The 15,254-nt window shown below is 39.3% G+C and overlaps 4 protein-coding genes across 6 annotated transcripts; 2 read left to right on the top strand and 2 right to left on the bottom strand.

The window, feature by feature from the left end:
- Nucleotides 1-114: 114 nt before the first annotated feature.
- On the bottom strand, nt 115-3,582 carry LOC135941508 (retinol dehydrogenase 12-like). The gene is made up of 7 exons (XM_065487103.1): nt 3,448-3,582; nt 1,466-1,543; nt 1,263-1,381; nt 1,046-1,201; nt 889-993; nt 451-838; nt 115-398 (listed from the first exon to the last, which is right to left on the bottom strand). The coding sequence occupies exons 2-7, from the start codon at nt 1,528-1,530 to the stop codon at nt 284-286; spliced, it is 948 nt and encodes a 315-aa protein (XP_065343175.1). The 5' UTR covers nt 1,531-1,543; nt 3,448-3,582; the 3' UTR covers nt 115-283.
- A 165-nt stretch (nt 3,583-3,747) lies between these two features.
- LOC135941503 (nuclear factor NF-kappa-B p105 subunit-like) lies at nt 3,748-6,467 on the top strand. 2 transcript variants are annotated; one of them, XM_065487095.1, is made up of 6 exons: nt 3,748-3,908; nt 4,129-4,441; nt 4,505-4,714; nt 4,777-5,151; nt 5,217-5,444; nt 5,503-6,467. In XM_065487095.1, exons 2-6 carry the CDS (start codon nt 4,193-4,195, stop codon nt 6,220-6,222), a joined length of 1,782 nt encoding a protein of 593 aa, XP_065343167.1. In that variant the 5' UTR covers nt 3,748-3,908; nt 4,129-4,192; the 3' UTR covers nt 6,223-6,467. The 2 variants fall into 2 exon arrangements, with proteins under 2 accessions (XP_065343167.1, XP_065343168.1); XM_065487096.1 differs by having other exon boundaries at nt 3,828-3,908; nt 4,133-4,441.
- A 461-nt stretch (nt 6,468-6,928) lies between these two features.
- Nucleotides 6,929-10,281, top strand: LOC135941505 (nuclear factor NF-kappa-B p105 subunit-like). Of its 2 annotated transcripts, none has more exons than XM_065487098.1 (6): nt 6,929-7,374; nt 7,431-7,716; nt 7,950-8,159; nt 8,226-8,603; nt 8,651-8,857; nt 9,302-10,281. In XM_065487098.1, the coding sequence occupies exons 2-6, from the start codon at nt 7,465-7,467 to the stop codon at nt 9,980-9,982; spliced, it is 1,728 nt and encodes a 575-aa protein (XP_065343170.1). In that variant the 5' UTR covers nt 6,929-7,374; nt 7,431-7,464; the 3' UTR covers nt 9,983-10,281. The 2 variants fall into 2 exon arrangements, with proteins under 2 accessions (XP_065343170.1, XP_065343169.1); XM_065487097.1 differs by having other exon boundaries at nt 6,929-7,387; nt 7,446-7,716.
- Nucleotides 10,282-10,678: 397 nt separating this feature from the next.
- On the bottom strand, nt 10,679-15,201 carry RpIII128 (RNA polymerase III subunit RpIII128). The gene is made up of 11 exons (XM_065487088.1): nt 15,070-15,201; nt 14,436-15,003; nt 13,895-14,323; nt 13,450-13,834; nt 13,113-13,391; nt 12,696-13,064; nt 12,357-12,636; nt 11,866-12,187; nt 11,570-11,810; nt 11,224-11,518; nt 10,679-11,072 (listed from the first exon to the last, which is right to left on the bottom strand). The coding sequence occupies exons 2-11, from the start codon at nt 14,970-14,972 to the stop codon at nt 10,853-10,855; spliced, it is 3,357 nt and encodes a 1,118-aa protein (XP_065343160.1). The 5' UTR covers nt 14,973-15,003; nt 15,070-15,201; the 3' UTR covers nt 10,679-10,852.
- Between the last annotated feature and the right edge of the window lie 53 nt (nt 15,202-15,254).

Genomic DNA, 15,254 nt, shown 5'->3' with positions numbered 1-15,254 from the left:
GTTCTGTAAATATGTATTGTGATAACTTGTATCATAAAAACGGACTATATTCAAAATGATGGACTTTTTTGTTTTGATTATTTGTATGAGAATTGATATTAAAAGTCACGAAAATTAAATTAAAGCTTCTTTATTTCAATCCTTTTCTAGAAAATATACTTGATAGTCTTTGGATGGAATTACTGGCATCAGTTAAGGTTCAGGTGCTGTAAGGCATTGTGCTTATGACTAAAATTGTTCGCACCGCATGTAACATTACATTTCTTTGATGTTCCCATGAGATCTATTTCTGCAGCAGTGGCTCTTTTAAATTTGTCCACTTCAGACTTCTGGACCAAAGACTTGCAGCATAGTCGCGACGTTGACAAAACTCACTTGGATCACCCTCACGACACTCACTGAAAATTAAATTAAAATTCCTTGCTTCATTTTATATTAATACTTCAGTACCTGATGTAGCAGCCATTTCTGATTTGAGGGCATAAAATGGAATGTAGAACGCTTTGCGCGCCCTGCGTTGGGGTTTTCACCACAAAAAACCTGATGGGCCATAAGAGAAACTTGAAAATTGGATTGGTAAGCAGAGGGTAGTTTCTGAAGATATTTGTCGCCACATTCCCAGGGTTCACAGATACTGAGACCACATCCTTTTGAGTTGAAGCCAGCTCTAATGTGAAGAGGTTCAAGCACGCTTTGGAATGGCCATAAACATCAAGCAAGTTGGCCTCCTCAGGTAAGTCCAAGTCATTGCAGAATTTGTGCGCCTCTGAGGAGACGTTGATGATTCTGCCATTCTTTGCCATTTTGGGGAGCAATGTCATTGTCATATAGAATGGCCCTGAAAATTCGTAAATTACCATATGCTTCTAAAGATAATTTTAATTTTACCTAAGTAGTTTGTTTGAAACGTCACATCATAGTTATCAGTCGTCAATTCCCTAGGATGGTAAAATACTGCAGCATTGTTAACGAGAGCGTAAATTTCATGCTCGCCTTCAAGAATCACATTATTCGTGAGAGTAAAATATGAAATCTCATTCCTTACATTCTGCCAATTCTTTGCAAAATTCTCGAATGCTTTTGAAGTCTGTAAGGTCAAGGTCCAAAGCGTACACTCCTTCATTCCCCGTCTTAAAGGCGATTTCATTAGCTACATCCCAAGCAGCATCAATATTTCGACAACCCAAAATCACTTGTGCGCCTGCAAAACGATGCAAACTGAATCATGTATGTAGCAAAAAGGAAAATTCACAAAAGTTAACCTCTCTTCGCCACCTCGTACGCTAAAGCTTTGCCGATTCCACTTGTAGCTCCAGTAATGACTACTGCTTTGCAATCTAGCCGTGCCCTACATTTGCACTTAGCCCCGCCAAAGTAGCGTCTGGAAGTTTGGGAATGTTAGTAGTAACAATAAAATCCTAGTATACATATTAACGAAAGCATTTTTGCTCAAATGCATTCCTACTTTATTGACACGGCAAGGGCAGTGACCGCACAGCACACGCTGACACTGATAAGAGTAACTCTCATTTCAATGGAACCTCTGTAAACCACACAACATTATGATTAATCTGATTGTATTTTATAGCTGTTGTAAACTAAATCAAAAGGAAATAAATATTCTAATGCGAGATAGAGGTACAAAAAAGAGGTTCTTCATTTATAAATGTATTTTAATTTTCATAGCTGCAGCTGGTCACCTTACCCAGAAACAAAAAAAATCTGTGAGATGAAACTTAAAGGTGTGTGAAACCGAAAAGAGGAAAATCGTGGGCTTTAGGGCTTTGCAAAGGGACTGTTCAATTAAGAAGACACTACAAGGCATGTACACGGTGCACAGAATATCTGGAAATTTTGTCATTTTACCGTCGGCCTGTATTTATTTAAAAATGTGATCCATTTATTCCTACCCCATAAAATTTATTTTGTGAGTTTAGAATTGCTACACTCCAGGGTTGCCTTTTAATTTTCGAGGTAAAAACAAAACACGTCTGCATAAACCATTAAGAAACGAGAAAAACACTGACGCTATCTGACTGACGCTATAGTTAATATGCTTTTTTATCTGCGAGCTCTAAATACGTAAGACATATATGTGGAAATCAGAATACCAAAAGTTGTTTTTGTTAGTGGAATGGTTGATGCGTTAGGTATTTTCAGAAATTTGTTGCGTTTGTAGAGTTATGCATTGTCTGTAAAAATTTTACTTCAAAAATAAATTTACAAATAACTTGAACTCATTTAAGAAGGCAATGCAAAAGAAATTAAGTAAAATCATTATGAGAAATTTTATAATATTAAATGGATAATTTAGAGCAAATGCGGATATGAACTCAATGTCATCATTACTATCACCCCAACTAAGCCTGCTACACAATTAAACCCAACAATAAGACAAGTGTAATTTGGATCTTTAACACGCTCGAAAACTGACCCAGGGTTTAAGCAGCTAGCTTGTTTAATGAATAGCAAAATTGTATGTGTTTTTCTCAAGATCATGTGTATACAAAATATACACGTATAATATATCCTGCAACATCTACAATGCTATTTGAAAAATTAAAATAATCACCATCCTATTAGGTCATTAGCGAGTATATAGAAAAGCTACAGTTCTCGCCGACTTTACCGTTTACACGCATCAAATCTGTCGTCCCTATACTAATAACATTGAAAGGCGAAAACTGTAACTCGGCGAGAACTGTAACTTTTCCATAATTTAAAATTATTCGTGACAAAAATTACAGGTGCATGATAAATTTCATAATATATCATTGTTACATAAGTAATAAATTGCACTTTCTCTCGTTATGTTTTTCAAAGAGATAATATGATAGGGAGCAAAAGTTCAAAATATATCATTTAGTAAAAACTGAGCATTTTTGTGCTTTCTTATATATGCTCTGAAACAGTAACAAAAAATAGGGCATGGGCAAAGACCAACGTAACTAGACTTCGTCTAATCTGACCAAGGCAAAAGACATTTTTAGAATATCTTTCTACGATGATAAAAATTATCTGTCCAGAACCGTAAGGACATTATAATAAATGTGTAAAATAAATGTATCATATATAACGTACTGAATTATTTCGATTATTTCATTATTAATTTATATGTATATTATGTATATCCCATTAGGTCCTCAGTAACGATTTAGTGATTGCCGAAGATTTCTCCTGAGTTTTCTTGCTCTGTTAACGCGGTTAACGCAACGCAAAATATTTTTGCGCAATCCGCAATCCGATCAGTATTGTGCTAGCAGTGCGTAATGCGTACAGCGACAGTGTAAGCGTGTGAGCCTTCATAGGTTTCAAAATTGCCGTGCGAGTGCTCTGTTCCACTCTGTTCTGCAGTGATTTTAAGAGGTGACAATAGTGTGAACGTGAATGTGAGATCGAGAAAAGAAAAATTGAATGCTGAATGCTGATTATGAAATGCCTTGTTACTTAGTGTTTTCGTTGTTCGTCACACCTCTGCACCACGTGGTTGAGTGGTTGAAAAGAAAGGGCACACGCAAAGAGCAGAAACACCAACAACCACTGACAACTGCTGACGGACACTGACTGACACTGACACTACAAAATCACCTGCTGAATAATAATTGTAATATTAGTTCGGATTAAATCTTCAGATGGCATACTATACTCTTACTCTCCACTGCATGAGAAAACCCCGCACAACTTGTTTACACACATCCGATCCCCACCACTTTGTCCTCTCCCAACTCCTAAGCGAACCAGCATGGTTGTAGAGAAGAGAGACAGAAGGGGAGGAGCAGGAAAATTTTGCTTGAGCGATGTGACCAGAGTAAGGACAGTATGATGTTATAATCTAAGACCGTCATCCTTTGACGACTTATTTAATTGCTAATAATTATTGCGCTCTCGTTATCTCCCTGAAAACCTAGGTAGGTCATTTTGAAAACTTTCAATTTTTTTGCTTGAATATAATGAAAATGGTGTGTCAAAATTGTGTTTTATGTGAAGCGTTTAGTATGTACGCGATATATGCGTATAATTGGTACTTTACCAAACTAAGCTCGCACTTATCGTATTTCGCTTGGTGGGGTTAATGATTCACACTGATTCATGCCACAATATTTACATTAGGTTCTTGTTTGCTCGTAGTGAGGTTGGGGACTGACCGAGTTTGAGGTAAAACAAACGAATTGGACTCCTTTACCCCTTAACCATGGAAGGTCTCAAACTGCAAATTTTGGAGGAGCCGAGTGCAGCATTCAGATATAGGTACAAGTCTGAAATGCACGGTGCTCACGGACACATCGCAGGCGAAAGGTCGCAGAAGAGCAGCAAAACTCTGCCACGGGTGCGCCTCCTTGGATGGTTCAAACCTGCATACATTCGATGCACTTTGGCCACTGAAAACGAAGAGAAAGAACATCCACACCTGTTAGTCATGAAGATGAAAAAGAACGAGGAGGTATGTAATTTACTGTCTTAGGATTTTTTAATTATTTGTATTATTGTATATTATTCATTTCAGAAGAGTGAGCCTCACTATGCTGAAATTAATGCGGAAAATAGATGGGAGGCTGAATTTAAGGTAGGCATCATCCAAACGGCCAAGAGAGACGCAGAGAAGGTTCTGAAGGAGAAGAAATTAAGACGTAGAGAGGAATGTGGAATTCGGCGTACTTTGACGACTAAGGAAAAAACGATGATTAACAAAGAAGCTGCTGATGAGGCCATGGATGTAAAACTGATAATTTTCAATTATTAGAGTAGTAAATAAATTTACATCTCATGTCTCACAAGATTGACCTGAATGCTGTGAGGCTGAGATTTGAGGCTGTTGATGGTAACTACGAGCCAATTGAGGACTGCCGTGGAAAGCCAGTGGTTGTATACTCCAGACCGATTTTGAACAAGAAATGCGCTGCAAATGCTGAGCTGAAAATCATTAAAGCCAGCGTGACTGCCGGAACCTGCAGGGGCAACACAGAGGTGATGCTGTTTGTCGACAAAGTGGACAAGAAGAACATCAAGATCCGGTTTTTCGAGGAAGACTCTGAGGGAGGCATGTCCTGGCAGGATTATGGAGTTTTCAATGATTGTGATGTGCACCACCAGTACGGCATTGTGTTCAACACTCCGCCTTACAGGAGGCTGGATATTGAGAATAACACAGAAGTGAGTAATTTTCAACCTGAATTTAATGTTATTTCTTACATTTATAAATCTGTCTGATTTGCTAGGTCTTCTTTGAGCTTGTGAGACCAAAAGACAATGAAAGATCCTCTGCTATTCAATTTGTTTATCTGCCATGTGAAGAAAGCCCTGGGAAGAAGAGAAAATTGGAAAATACCAGTGAATTCCTTGAGGTTGACTATCAACTAGAAACCGAACTAATGTCAGTGGTGCCTAAAGAAACAAACAGTTTCAATAGCTTCTTACACGAAGTCATTCCCAACCCGGACAATGAGGTATATTTAAAATGGTTTTTGGTTGCTCCTGTTCTTAGATGGATTTTTCATTTTACAGGTCACAAGCTCAAACTATTTGGATTTGCCTGTAGATTGTTCGCAACTAATCGATTATAATATGGAAGGAATTGATGACCAAATTCTCACAGACTTACTCATTGGTTCCTCTAGTATCCAGGTAGATGGTCCGGGCAGAAGAAGGAAAGTGTTAAAGCGCTCACCAACAGAAAATATTCAGCAGAAAATTTGGTCTGCCATATATCGAAAGGACTTGAAAACCTTGACTCAAATAATAGATCACCTTGAGCAGCAGCATCAGAACATCAATGCTAATTGTCTTCTAAATGAATTCAACAATGTTGGTCAAGCATCCATCCACATGGCTGCTGCCACTGGAGATTTTGAAATCCTCTCCTTCTTGCTGTCCCGAGGAGTAGACGCCACTAGTGCAGAAAAAAGTGGAGGGAAAACCCCTTTGCACATAGCTGCACGTGCAGGACAAGAGGCTTGTGTGAAGCTTTTAGTTAGAGAAGCAGCTTCTGCAGTTGATGCCCGTGACTTTAAAGGGCAGACTGCCTTGCATTACGCTGCTGGGACTGGGAAAAAGAACATTTGCGAGACTTTGCTGGACGCGGAGTCTGACCCTGAAACTCCAAATCTGGACGATGTTACCCCGCTTGATGTTGCTCGAGAGAATGAAGCCTTAGTGCAAATCTTTGCAAGGTACATAAACAGAATTGAAAAGAGAATTGGCCAAATAAAGATTGAGTCAGAATAGGCGTAGTGATAGCATTTTCAAAATATCTGGCTGAGACCATTAATTAAATTTTGACAAAATTTGTTAGAAAAAGAATTATGAACAGGAAGCAAAATTGGCTATCAATTTATCAAACATAATTTGTGTCTTATCGCGACAGTATACTATGTTGATACACATGCTGTGATGAGTTAGAAAATGAGTCATGTATCAGATGAACAAAATAATAGATAAATAAATAGCAAAATTATTGTTTTATACACAAATTCGTCTATTTTAATACATTAAATTTCCTTTAAAGATTTTGTCGCAAATTAAAATCTACAACTTGATTTTGATATGCACCACGTTCTAGGGAATCATCCTTGTATTTATTTATTTATAATCTTTTTTCACTGATATCACATAATACAAAAGAAGTGAAAAAGGCACAGCATATCATAAATAATGTACAATGCGAAAATGCCGCTGAAACGTCGGCAAATTAAATCGGCAAATACTAAAAATTCACAACTCGCTAAAACACTTTCAATTTCATTAAATTTGGGTTACAAGACTCATATTGGTGAGAAAGGAATGATCATGTTAAAAGATATCAGTTGATGATAAGAGTGGAGTTGTGGAGTTCATCATGTATACAGGTGATTGGATATTGGATGGTTGATGGTTTGCACTTTGCATCAACCCACCAGTACCAACCAGCCCACATCCCACCACGTGTCAGCTAACAGCTGTGTGATGTTTTGATGTCAGAGAGTAAAAAATAGGAAAAATACAAAAATAGTGTCCGGTATTAGTAATACTACGACTAGCTGGCTATGTCGTAACATATATTTTTATATCTACTGAGGGAGAGGAGTGGACATTATAGAATATTTTATATTTATCCTCTGTAGAACTGGAAGAATTGCTTGCTGTTAAACCAATCCAAAACAGGGCGGAGGCTGAATAGTGGCCTTGCAACTTTCGGCCACTTGGTGACAAGAGAAAATAATTTTTTCACCCTAGGCTTGCAGTTTTGATTAACACTTTTTGATCGACTGATATATATACATATATATATATATATATATATATATATATATATATATACACAAGTCTTCTCAGTGAGATAGGGTAAAACATTGATCCTTGCAGACCGAACAAGTAGTGTGAAGTACATAAACGGACAGCGTGAGTACACCTTGTACGTATATTTCGTTTACTAGTGTACGAATAATTATTGACAGAAATTTTCAAAAAAGGAAGAATAATTAAATAATCATGGAGGACCAGTTGCGATTGGAGATTTTAGAAGAACCGACCAGCACCTTCAGATTCAGGTATTCGACTGAAAATCACGGCGCACATGGCTACATTGCTGGAGCGAGTTCTTTGAAAATCAAGAAAACGTTTCCTACCGTCCGACTATGGGGATGTCAGAAGCCTGCTGCTGCTATACGATGCACCTTGGCGACCATTGGAGAGGACAAGGAGCACCCAAACCTACTTGTGGCGAGGAAGAAAAAGAAGGATGTATGTTATATTCGTTATATTATATTTTTTTGTTCAAAAAATTATTATAAACGATTCATGAGACTCATAAATATATTCTTCTCGTCATATATTAAGTAATGATTGTGATATAATATCATATATCTCATTATGAGTTTTAAAAACCCAAGGTGTATGATCTGTACAATTGATAAAAGTATGCTCATGAAGCATATTATAGTTAATAATTATAACTTTTTCAAAACACGGTCCAGGTTGAGGAGCCACACATAGAAGAAGTAAATGAAGAGAGTAATTGGGAAGCAAAATTTAAACTAGGCATTTTAAGCACCACAAGGAAGCAAGCAAACAAAGTGCTGAGGGCCAAAAAAATTCGGAGGAGAAATGAGTGTGGTGTGGTCCAGCCTCACTCTCCCAAGGATAAAAAACAAATAGAAAAAGAAGCAGTCTGTGAAGCCAAAGCAGTAAGATTCTTTAATTATGTACATCTTGGAAAAACGTTTTTAATTGTTAATGCTATTTTCCGCCAGGTTAATCTCAATGCAGTAAGACTGAGATTTGAAGCTGTTAACCCGATCAACAACTCTCCTTTGATGGACTGTTACGGAAATCCATTGGTTGTGTTTTCCACGCCAATTTTGAACACAAAATGCGCTGCTAACAAGGAGCTTAAAATCACCAAGGCTAGTGTGACCTCTGGGACCTGTTATGGCAACACAGAAGTCATGCTTTTTGTTGACAAAGTGAACAAGAGAGATGTCAAAATCAGATTTTTTGAAGAAGATGACGAGGGTGAAATTATTTGGCAAGCCTTTGGAACATTCAATGAGTGCGATGTTCATTATCAGTACGGCATTGTATTTTTCACCCCTCAGTACAGGAATTTAAATCTTCAAAATCATGTTGATGTATAATGTGTTTTTCTTATCAAATATCACACTAATTTGTTACTTAGGTATTTTACGAGCTAGTGAGGCCATCCGACGATTCAAAATCGACTGCAATTCCATTCACGTATCTTCCTGACTTAAATGGGTGCCCCTGCAAGAAAAGAAAATTTGAAGATGATTTAGATTTAGATACTGACCAACTGGTGTCTTCAATTCCCTTTGAGAGAAATGCGTTGAACGAAGTTGAGGATGAAGTTTTCCCTGATCTCGAGGTAATGTGATAATTTAAGCCTTTTTGTCTAAGCGCACTCAGTGTACATTCATTTTCTCACTTCCAGGCAGTGTAAGAAATTGAGTTATAAAATTAACTTCAGTTTTTTCACTATTGTTTGGTCTCTTAAGAGCATAACAATTTAATTTGCATGTTTAAAAATTGCGCAAATGTCTCATTCCACGTTATTGGTTAAGAAATTTTGAGTAACATGCGATGCCACCTTGAGTATACAAAACAAATTTGAAAATAACTCAAGCCTCAATGGCTTTTTCAGTTAGCACCAACTAATTACACAATTTTAATTCTGTAAGCCACGTCAGTCACTGCATTGTGAGGTTATTGCGGCAGTAATTTTCAGTTAGCATCTGCCTTAAAAGGCTCACCTCGTCATTTTAATTATATAGTTGCAACCTCTCACATCTAATTCTTAAAAAAATTGCAGATGCCAAGCAACACCTGTTCAAGAGAACTGTCTTCTAACAACGAATCAGAATTCGATGAACTACTACCAGATATCGAGTCTCTACTGAATGCAATTGAGGCGGATGGAGCCAGTAGGACTATGAGCAGTTTCGAACATTCAACTGAAGAAAATATTCAGGAGAGAATTTGGCTTTCCATTGTTGAAGAAAACATTGCATCCCTGACGGAAATAGCGATTAAACATCAAGAAGCTAAATATTTGTTTGCTGAATTCAACAACTCGGGCCAGTCAGCCATCCACTTGGCCACTACCACTGGAAACCAGGAAATTGTCTCTTTCTTGCTGACCCATGAAGTTGACGCGGCGATTGCAGAGAAGAGTGGAGGGCTGACTCCACTGCACATTGCTGCCCGAGGCGGGCATGAGGCTTGCGTGAAGCTTCTGGTGAGGGAAGCTGCTTCCTCTATTGATGTCCGCGACTGGAAAGGACTGACTGCCCTTCATTATGCTGCTGCGACTGGACACAGAGGCATTTGCGAAGTCTTGTTGGATGCCGAGTCTGACCCTGAAACGCTGAACTTAGAGGGTTTGACTCCATCTGAAATTGCTGAAGGGAATGAAGCGCTGGTGCAGCTATTCAGAAAATATAGTGATAACCTTGAAGATCAAATTTCTGTGATGAAGATCGAGTCTAAATGAGATATAAAGATAGATCTCTTGAGTCCGTTTGAAATCCTAAGTGCTGTCATTTAGTAAAATGGTATGCTAAGAGTACAGCTATATATTTCTGAAGTTTACAATTATTTGACATTTTGTTATATGTTTTAAATTTCATATAATTAAGGAATCCCATTGTTTCAAGGGATGAGGATCCAATTATTTTATTGTGTATATGATGTATGTCTCGTGGAAAACGCCAGATAAGCTATTTGTTCGATTTGAATCAGTCCCTGAATGCTTATTTATTATGCATAAATAAACATCAAGTAGTTACGGTATATTTTGCAACAAAGTTTTTTTGCAGCTTACCCCTAAAAGGTGACACCAAAAAGACCTAATTGCTACTACATATTTATCTATCACTTATTTACGAGCATATAGGCAAGACAAAAATATTTTGTAAACTTAAAACCAAAATTTGGTGGTATGTGAGCAATTTAATTTTTCAAAATCAAGATTGTTTTGCTGGTGGCCAACATTTGATAATACCTAGAATTACATTGTAAGGTCACATATTAATTAAGATATGTGTTACGTCTACAACATATTATGAAGAAGTAAAGTTCACCACAAATAGACCAATCACATTTCTTAAGAATATATAACAATACTAATTTGAACTATGATAACATACATTAATGTTTAAGGAGAGAAGTGAATTAAAAACTGATCACATTAAAGACTTAGAGCATTATGTTTAATTCGTGAAACATACACAACATACATATTTTATTGGGGTCTGAAGGGAATATCTCTGAGGAGGATCTGAAGGGCCACGCCGCGCGCAGGTGGGATGCGCCTGGCCAACTGTCAGGGTTGAACTCTTGACATTTTACAAAGTTTCTAGAACTAGACAACCTGAGGCTTCATTTCTAGTCTTGGGTTAATGTTCATGCCCATTAACTCAGAAAACAACAACTTGGTGGCATAAGGCATTCGGACAGTGGCAATATTTTCACTGCTGCGGCAAAACTGGCACCATCCCTGGTAGCCAAAAGATCCACACTTCTCACAAACATCCATCAATGCGACATCGCTGGCCAACATCAGTCTCTCAATAAGCAAATTGCTGAAACAAAACAATCAATATTAGTCAGATAAAGCAATGAAGAGAAATTGATGAACTAAACTATTTAATTGAACTCTTATGAAAATGAAGTGCAGATGCTGATGAAATGTTAAATTAATCTAATTTTCAACATCAATTCCACGAAAATCACCTGGCTCCGTAGCTGATCAGACAGTCTCTTTCCATTTCACCAACTCGAAGTCCACCATCTCTTGCTCGTCCTTCCAGAGGCTGTCTTGTCAAAACAGCTTTTGATCCTGTGGCTCTTGCATGCATTTTGTCAATGACCATGTGCTTCAGTCTTTGGTAGAAGACAGGTCCATGGTAGATGTAAGCTTCTATTGGTTCTCCTGTGAGACCAGAGTACAGCAAGTCCTTTCCTTTATAGTTGAATCCATTGTTTTCAAGCTCTTTCATCACGTCTGCAACTTTTGAACCGCCAAATGCTGCAAGATAAAGTTGATGAATAAGCGTTTCACAATTTGTTTGGAATTCACCTGTTCCATAGTGGAATTTTCCCTCCAAAGATCCAGCTTTACCAGCAAGGAGTTCAATCAGCTTTCCAACTGTCATTCGAGAAGGGAAACCATGTGGATTCATGATGACATCAGGACAAATGCCAAGCTCGTTGAAAGGCATGTCTTCCTGAGGTACAATCAAGCCAACTACGCCCTTCTGCCCGTGACGACTGCTAAATTTGTCGCCGACCTCAGGAATCCGAGATTGTCGTAGGAGAATCTAGAAAAAAATTACCTTTTAGACTAAACACAGCATCATATCGTTAAGCTCTCACCTTGATCAAAGTTGAATTGTCTTTGGTAGCGGTGATTAACGACTTGTCAACATACCAGGTGGATCCTCGAGGGGTCTTTGTCTTGGTTGATTGTTCACCCTGAGGAGTGTGCCTGTTCACCAACACAGACCGATCCTTGACAATGTCTCCTGGGTGTGCAATGCCGTCACTGTCCAGTGCCGCATGGAATGCCATTGGATTTCTGGTTAAAGGGTCTATCTTTGGGCCTGGGATCGAGTCACTGCCTGAAGCGTAATGCCTCAGCAAAGTTTTGTAGCCTTTGTATACTACCACTCGACCATACCCTCTATCAACTGAAGCCCTTCAACAAAAAAATTAAAAATTAAAATGTTTCCTGATAATGGCTACAAATATTTCTGTTTTGTAAATTTTATTTTCGCTCCTAAACTTCGCCTCACAAATTTATTATTAAGTATATGACATGCAGTGTGAAAATTATCATGTATTGCAGATACCACAATTTCTCTTACTTGTTCAAAATGAGGGCATCTTCAATGTCAAAACCGCTGTAGCTCATCACAGCGACAATGGCATTCTGCCCTGCTGGCAACTGGTCGTAGCTAACTAGTTCCATCGGTCTAGTTTTAACCAGTGGGCATTGGGGATGGACCATATTGTACTGCAGAGTGTCCAGTCTGATTCGCTGATTGTATCCAATCGTGCCCATTGCCTGTTTGCCCATGGCGCATTGATAGGTGTTCCTGGGCGATTGGTTGTGGTGGGGGTAAGGAATCACAGCAGCCACAGCCCCTGAAAAGGAAAATTTTTAGTTCAATCTGAGCAAAGATATCTCATCACTAAAAACCTACCAAGAATTGTGAATGGTTCGATCTCTAAATGAGTAGTGTCCTTAGTGATTTCAGACACTTGGATGGCGATGAGACTGTCATTCTCCTCATTCACGTCCAAGAACTCAACCAGTCCTTCGTCCACAAAATCCATGAAGGTCATGCTACCCTCCTTGAGCGCCTCCAAGTGGTGTTGCTTCACCAAGGACTGGCTATTTTCAACTACAATGTAAGGTCGGCATAGTCGTCCAGCATCAGCACTGATGTGCACCTGACGGTGGCTCTCAGAGGCAGCGATGGACACGTAAGGACGGATAAAGCGGCGCCGACGGTTCTCCCTGAAATTCCTCAGGAGCTCCTTGTGGCAGTTTGTCAAGCCAATTATGTTTCCTATAATCCAAATAAATACATTTGCTTAAGATGAGATTAATTAGTTACCATTGAGGAAGACTAGATAAGAGTCTGCCTGGTATATTCCCTCTGTGCCTGCTATTCCAAGATGCTGCACACCCATGTTACACAAGGCTTTAACCAGATATTCTTCTTCAGCAGCAGTTGTCACATGAGCCATCAAGGCCAGGTTCTTCACCAGACCACAAGATTCTCCTTCAGGAGTGTCAGATGGACAAAGAATGCCCCATTGCGACGGCTGGAGAGATCTTGGACCCGACACTTTACGCGTCTTTTCAAATTGTGAGTTGATTCTCATCATCATTCCTGCGGATAAAATTTAATTTATGAAAAGCTGTAGAACAGATTTTAAGGGGGAGCTAACCTAAAGCCGAGATGTAGGAAAGTCGGCTCAAAATTCCAGTGACACCTTTACGTGCCATCCTGAATCGTTTGATGTTCCAATTTCCAGAGCTCAAAGCCGTCTCAATCCCATTTGTTACTTTGTCTTCTCTAATGTGGCGTGAGATATCAAATTGGGATGCTTTTATTTTGGTTAGATGATGATTTGCTGTGGTCTTGAGATCCGTGTTAAGGAACTTAAAAGTGTCTTCAAACATGAGCGCCAATAGTGAACCAGCCAATTCAATACGCTTGTTGCCATAGTAGTCTCGGCTGTCTATCCAGGTTGGGTCTGTCTCAGCAAGGATGATGCGCCGAACCATTTGTCCCAGGTACAGTACTTTCATGTATGCGTTGTCTTTCTCAACCTGTATAAAATTACATTATTTTTTGGTGCTGTTGTCACTAATAATTTTAATTTCACCCACCGGCACCTGCGAAAGCAAAACATTTTTCAGATGACTCAAGGCTTCCTCCTCTGGCGGTCTTCTAGAGCCACCAAATCTCTTGGTCTTCAGTCTGGAAGCGCAATAAGCAATAGCCTGCTGCTCTGTGAAGACTCCAGCTCTTTTGCACTCCCAGAGAGAGGCTGACAAAGCTTCCTGCACATGGGGCTCAGTACCTACAAGCCGGACGATGTCAATGTCTGCAAAGTTCCCTAGAGCCTTGACCACGATAACGAAAGGAAGGGGCTCAGAGAAAGGGCTGCAAGCCACGTAGAAGCGACCTTTTTTCACTTCGACTGCTGTTCGGGCCTTGGTGCCATGGGTTGCGGCCACAACAGAGCAAATAAATCCCTGCTTTGTTTTCTCCAGCATAGCTCTGTTTTTAGAAGCTTGTTCGTGCATCAAGACAACCTGGAGAAAATTATAATATTAAAATAAATTAATTGTGGCTCTTGTGTACTTAAGTCAAGTGTGAAAAGCAAGAATTATGAACATGCTTAAGTTCAAAATCATATAAACATGCCTTTTCCTGTCCTCGAACAATGAAATAGCCACCAGGGTCGAGTGGGCACTCGCCAAGCTTGGCTAATTCTGCCTCAGATTTGCCATTCAAGACGCACTTGTCACTCTTGAGCATGATGGGCAGTCGTCCAATGCACACATTCTTCTTAGCGTGTGTCTCGTGTCCAGAAACGTACCTGATGTCGCAATAAATAGGGGCAGCGTAAGTCATGTCCCTCAGTCTGCACTCGTGCGGTGTGGCGGGTCGTCCTTCGTCGGGACCAACCTCTTCAATGCGCGGCTCTCCCACTCTAACATCCTCATACTGCAGGTAGAAGTTGGGATCATGGTCGGACATGACCCTGTTGTTGGCTTCTACAATTTTCTTAATTTCATGTCCCACGAAGTAATTGAAAGAATCGATGTGCGGAGCGACCAGGCCCTTGATTTGAAGGTAGGCGGGCACCAACTTCCACTTTTCCTCCAAATTATTCACAGGTCGTCTCAGATCATCTTTCGTGTCTCCAAAGAGCAACTTAGCCGTATCAGCCGTGTTCATATTTAAAGTATGTAGATTATGCCTGTTCAATCTGTAGATTTAATTTGGAATAAAACACAGGTCGACTACAAATTTGATATAATTATGGCAGTTTTACCTCAACAATTCACAGTGAAAAAATGGCTCAAAACATGTTAAAAATGTGCAAACAACAAAAAATAGCACGTGTGTAGGTATGAATATGAAGTGGCAGCGGTATGCGTTTGTGTTTGCAGCATGAAGGAGGGGCGGTTGGTTTGTTTTGATTTTTGTAAAAGCGATTGTAGCGCCCTGCCAAGACAA

This window comes from Cloeon dipterum, chromosome 3 (assembly GCF_949628265.1).
Source record: "Cloeon dipterum chromosome 3, ieCloDipt1.1, whole genome shotgun sequence".
Lineage (NCBI taxonomy): Eukaryota > Metazoa > Arthropoda > Insecta > Ephemeroptera > Baetidae > Cloeon > Cloeon dipterum.
The sequence above is the reverse complement of the archived record's forward strand: the minus strand, read 5'-3'. Positions and strand labels throughout refer to the sequence as shown.

What these genes read in the sequence shown, in the direction of transcription:
- LOC135941508 (XM_065487103.1), bottom strand. Translation starts at nt 1,530, where the DNA reads ATGAGAGTTACTCTTATCAGTGTCAGCGTGTGCTGTGCGGTCACTGCC. An exon ending in TTGCAAAGAATTGGCAGAAT is followed by an intron (nt 994 to 1,045) that starts GTAAGGAATGAG and finishes TGATTCTTGAAG; the next exon opens with GCGAGCATGAAATTTACGCT. An exon ending in AGAAATGGCTGCTACATCAG is followed by an intron (nt 399 to 450) that starts GTACTGAAGTAT and finishes TTTAATTTTCAG; the next exon opens with TGAGTGTCGTGAGGGTGATC.
- LOC135941503 (XM_065487095.1), top strand. Translation starts at nt 4,193, where the DNA reads ATGGAAGGTCTCAAACTGCAAATTTTGGAGGAGCCGAGTGCAGCATTC. An exon ending in AGATGAAAAAGAACGAGGAG is followed by an intron (nt 4,442 to 4,504) that starts GTATGTAATTTA and finishes TATTCATTTCAG; the next exon opens with AAGAGTGAGCCTCACTATGC. An exon ending in TTCCCAACCCGGACAATGAG is followed by an intron (nt 5,445 to 5,502) that starts GTATATTTAAAA and finishes TTCATTTTACAG; the next exon opens with GTCACAAGCTCAAACTATTT.
- LOC135941505 (XM_065487098.1), top strand. Translation starts at nt 7,465, where the DNA reads ATGGAGGACCAGTTGCGATTGGAGATTTTAGAAGAACCGACCAGCACC. An exon ending in CAGTCTGTGAAGCCAAAGCA is followed by an intron (nt 8,160 to 8,225) that starts GTAAGATTCTTT and finishes ATTTTCCGCCAG; the next exon opens with GTTAATCTCAATGCAGTAAG. An exon ending in AAGTTTTCCCTGATCTCGAG is followed by an intron (nt 8,858 to 9,301) that starts GTAATGTGATAA and finishes AAAAAATTGCAG; the next exon opens with ATGCCAAGCAACACCTGTTC.
- RpIII128 (XM_065487088.1), bottom strand. Translation starts at nt 14,972, where the DNA reads ATGAACACGGCTGATACGGCTAAGTTGCTCTTTGGAGACACGAAAGAT. An exon ending in TTGTTCGAGGACAGGAAAAG is followed by an intron (nt 14,324 to 14,435) that starts GCATGTTTATAT and finishes AATTTTCTCCAG; the next exon opens with GTTGTCTTGATGCACGAACA. An exon ending in ACAATTCAACTTTGATCAAG is followed by an intron (nt 11,811 to 11,865) that starts GTGAGAGCTTAA and finishes ATTTTTTTCTAG; the next exon opens with ATTCTCCTACGACAATCTCG.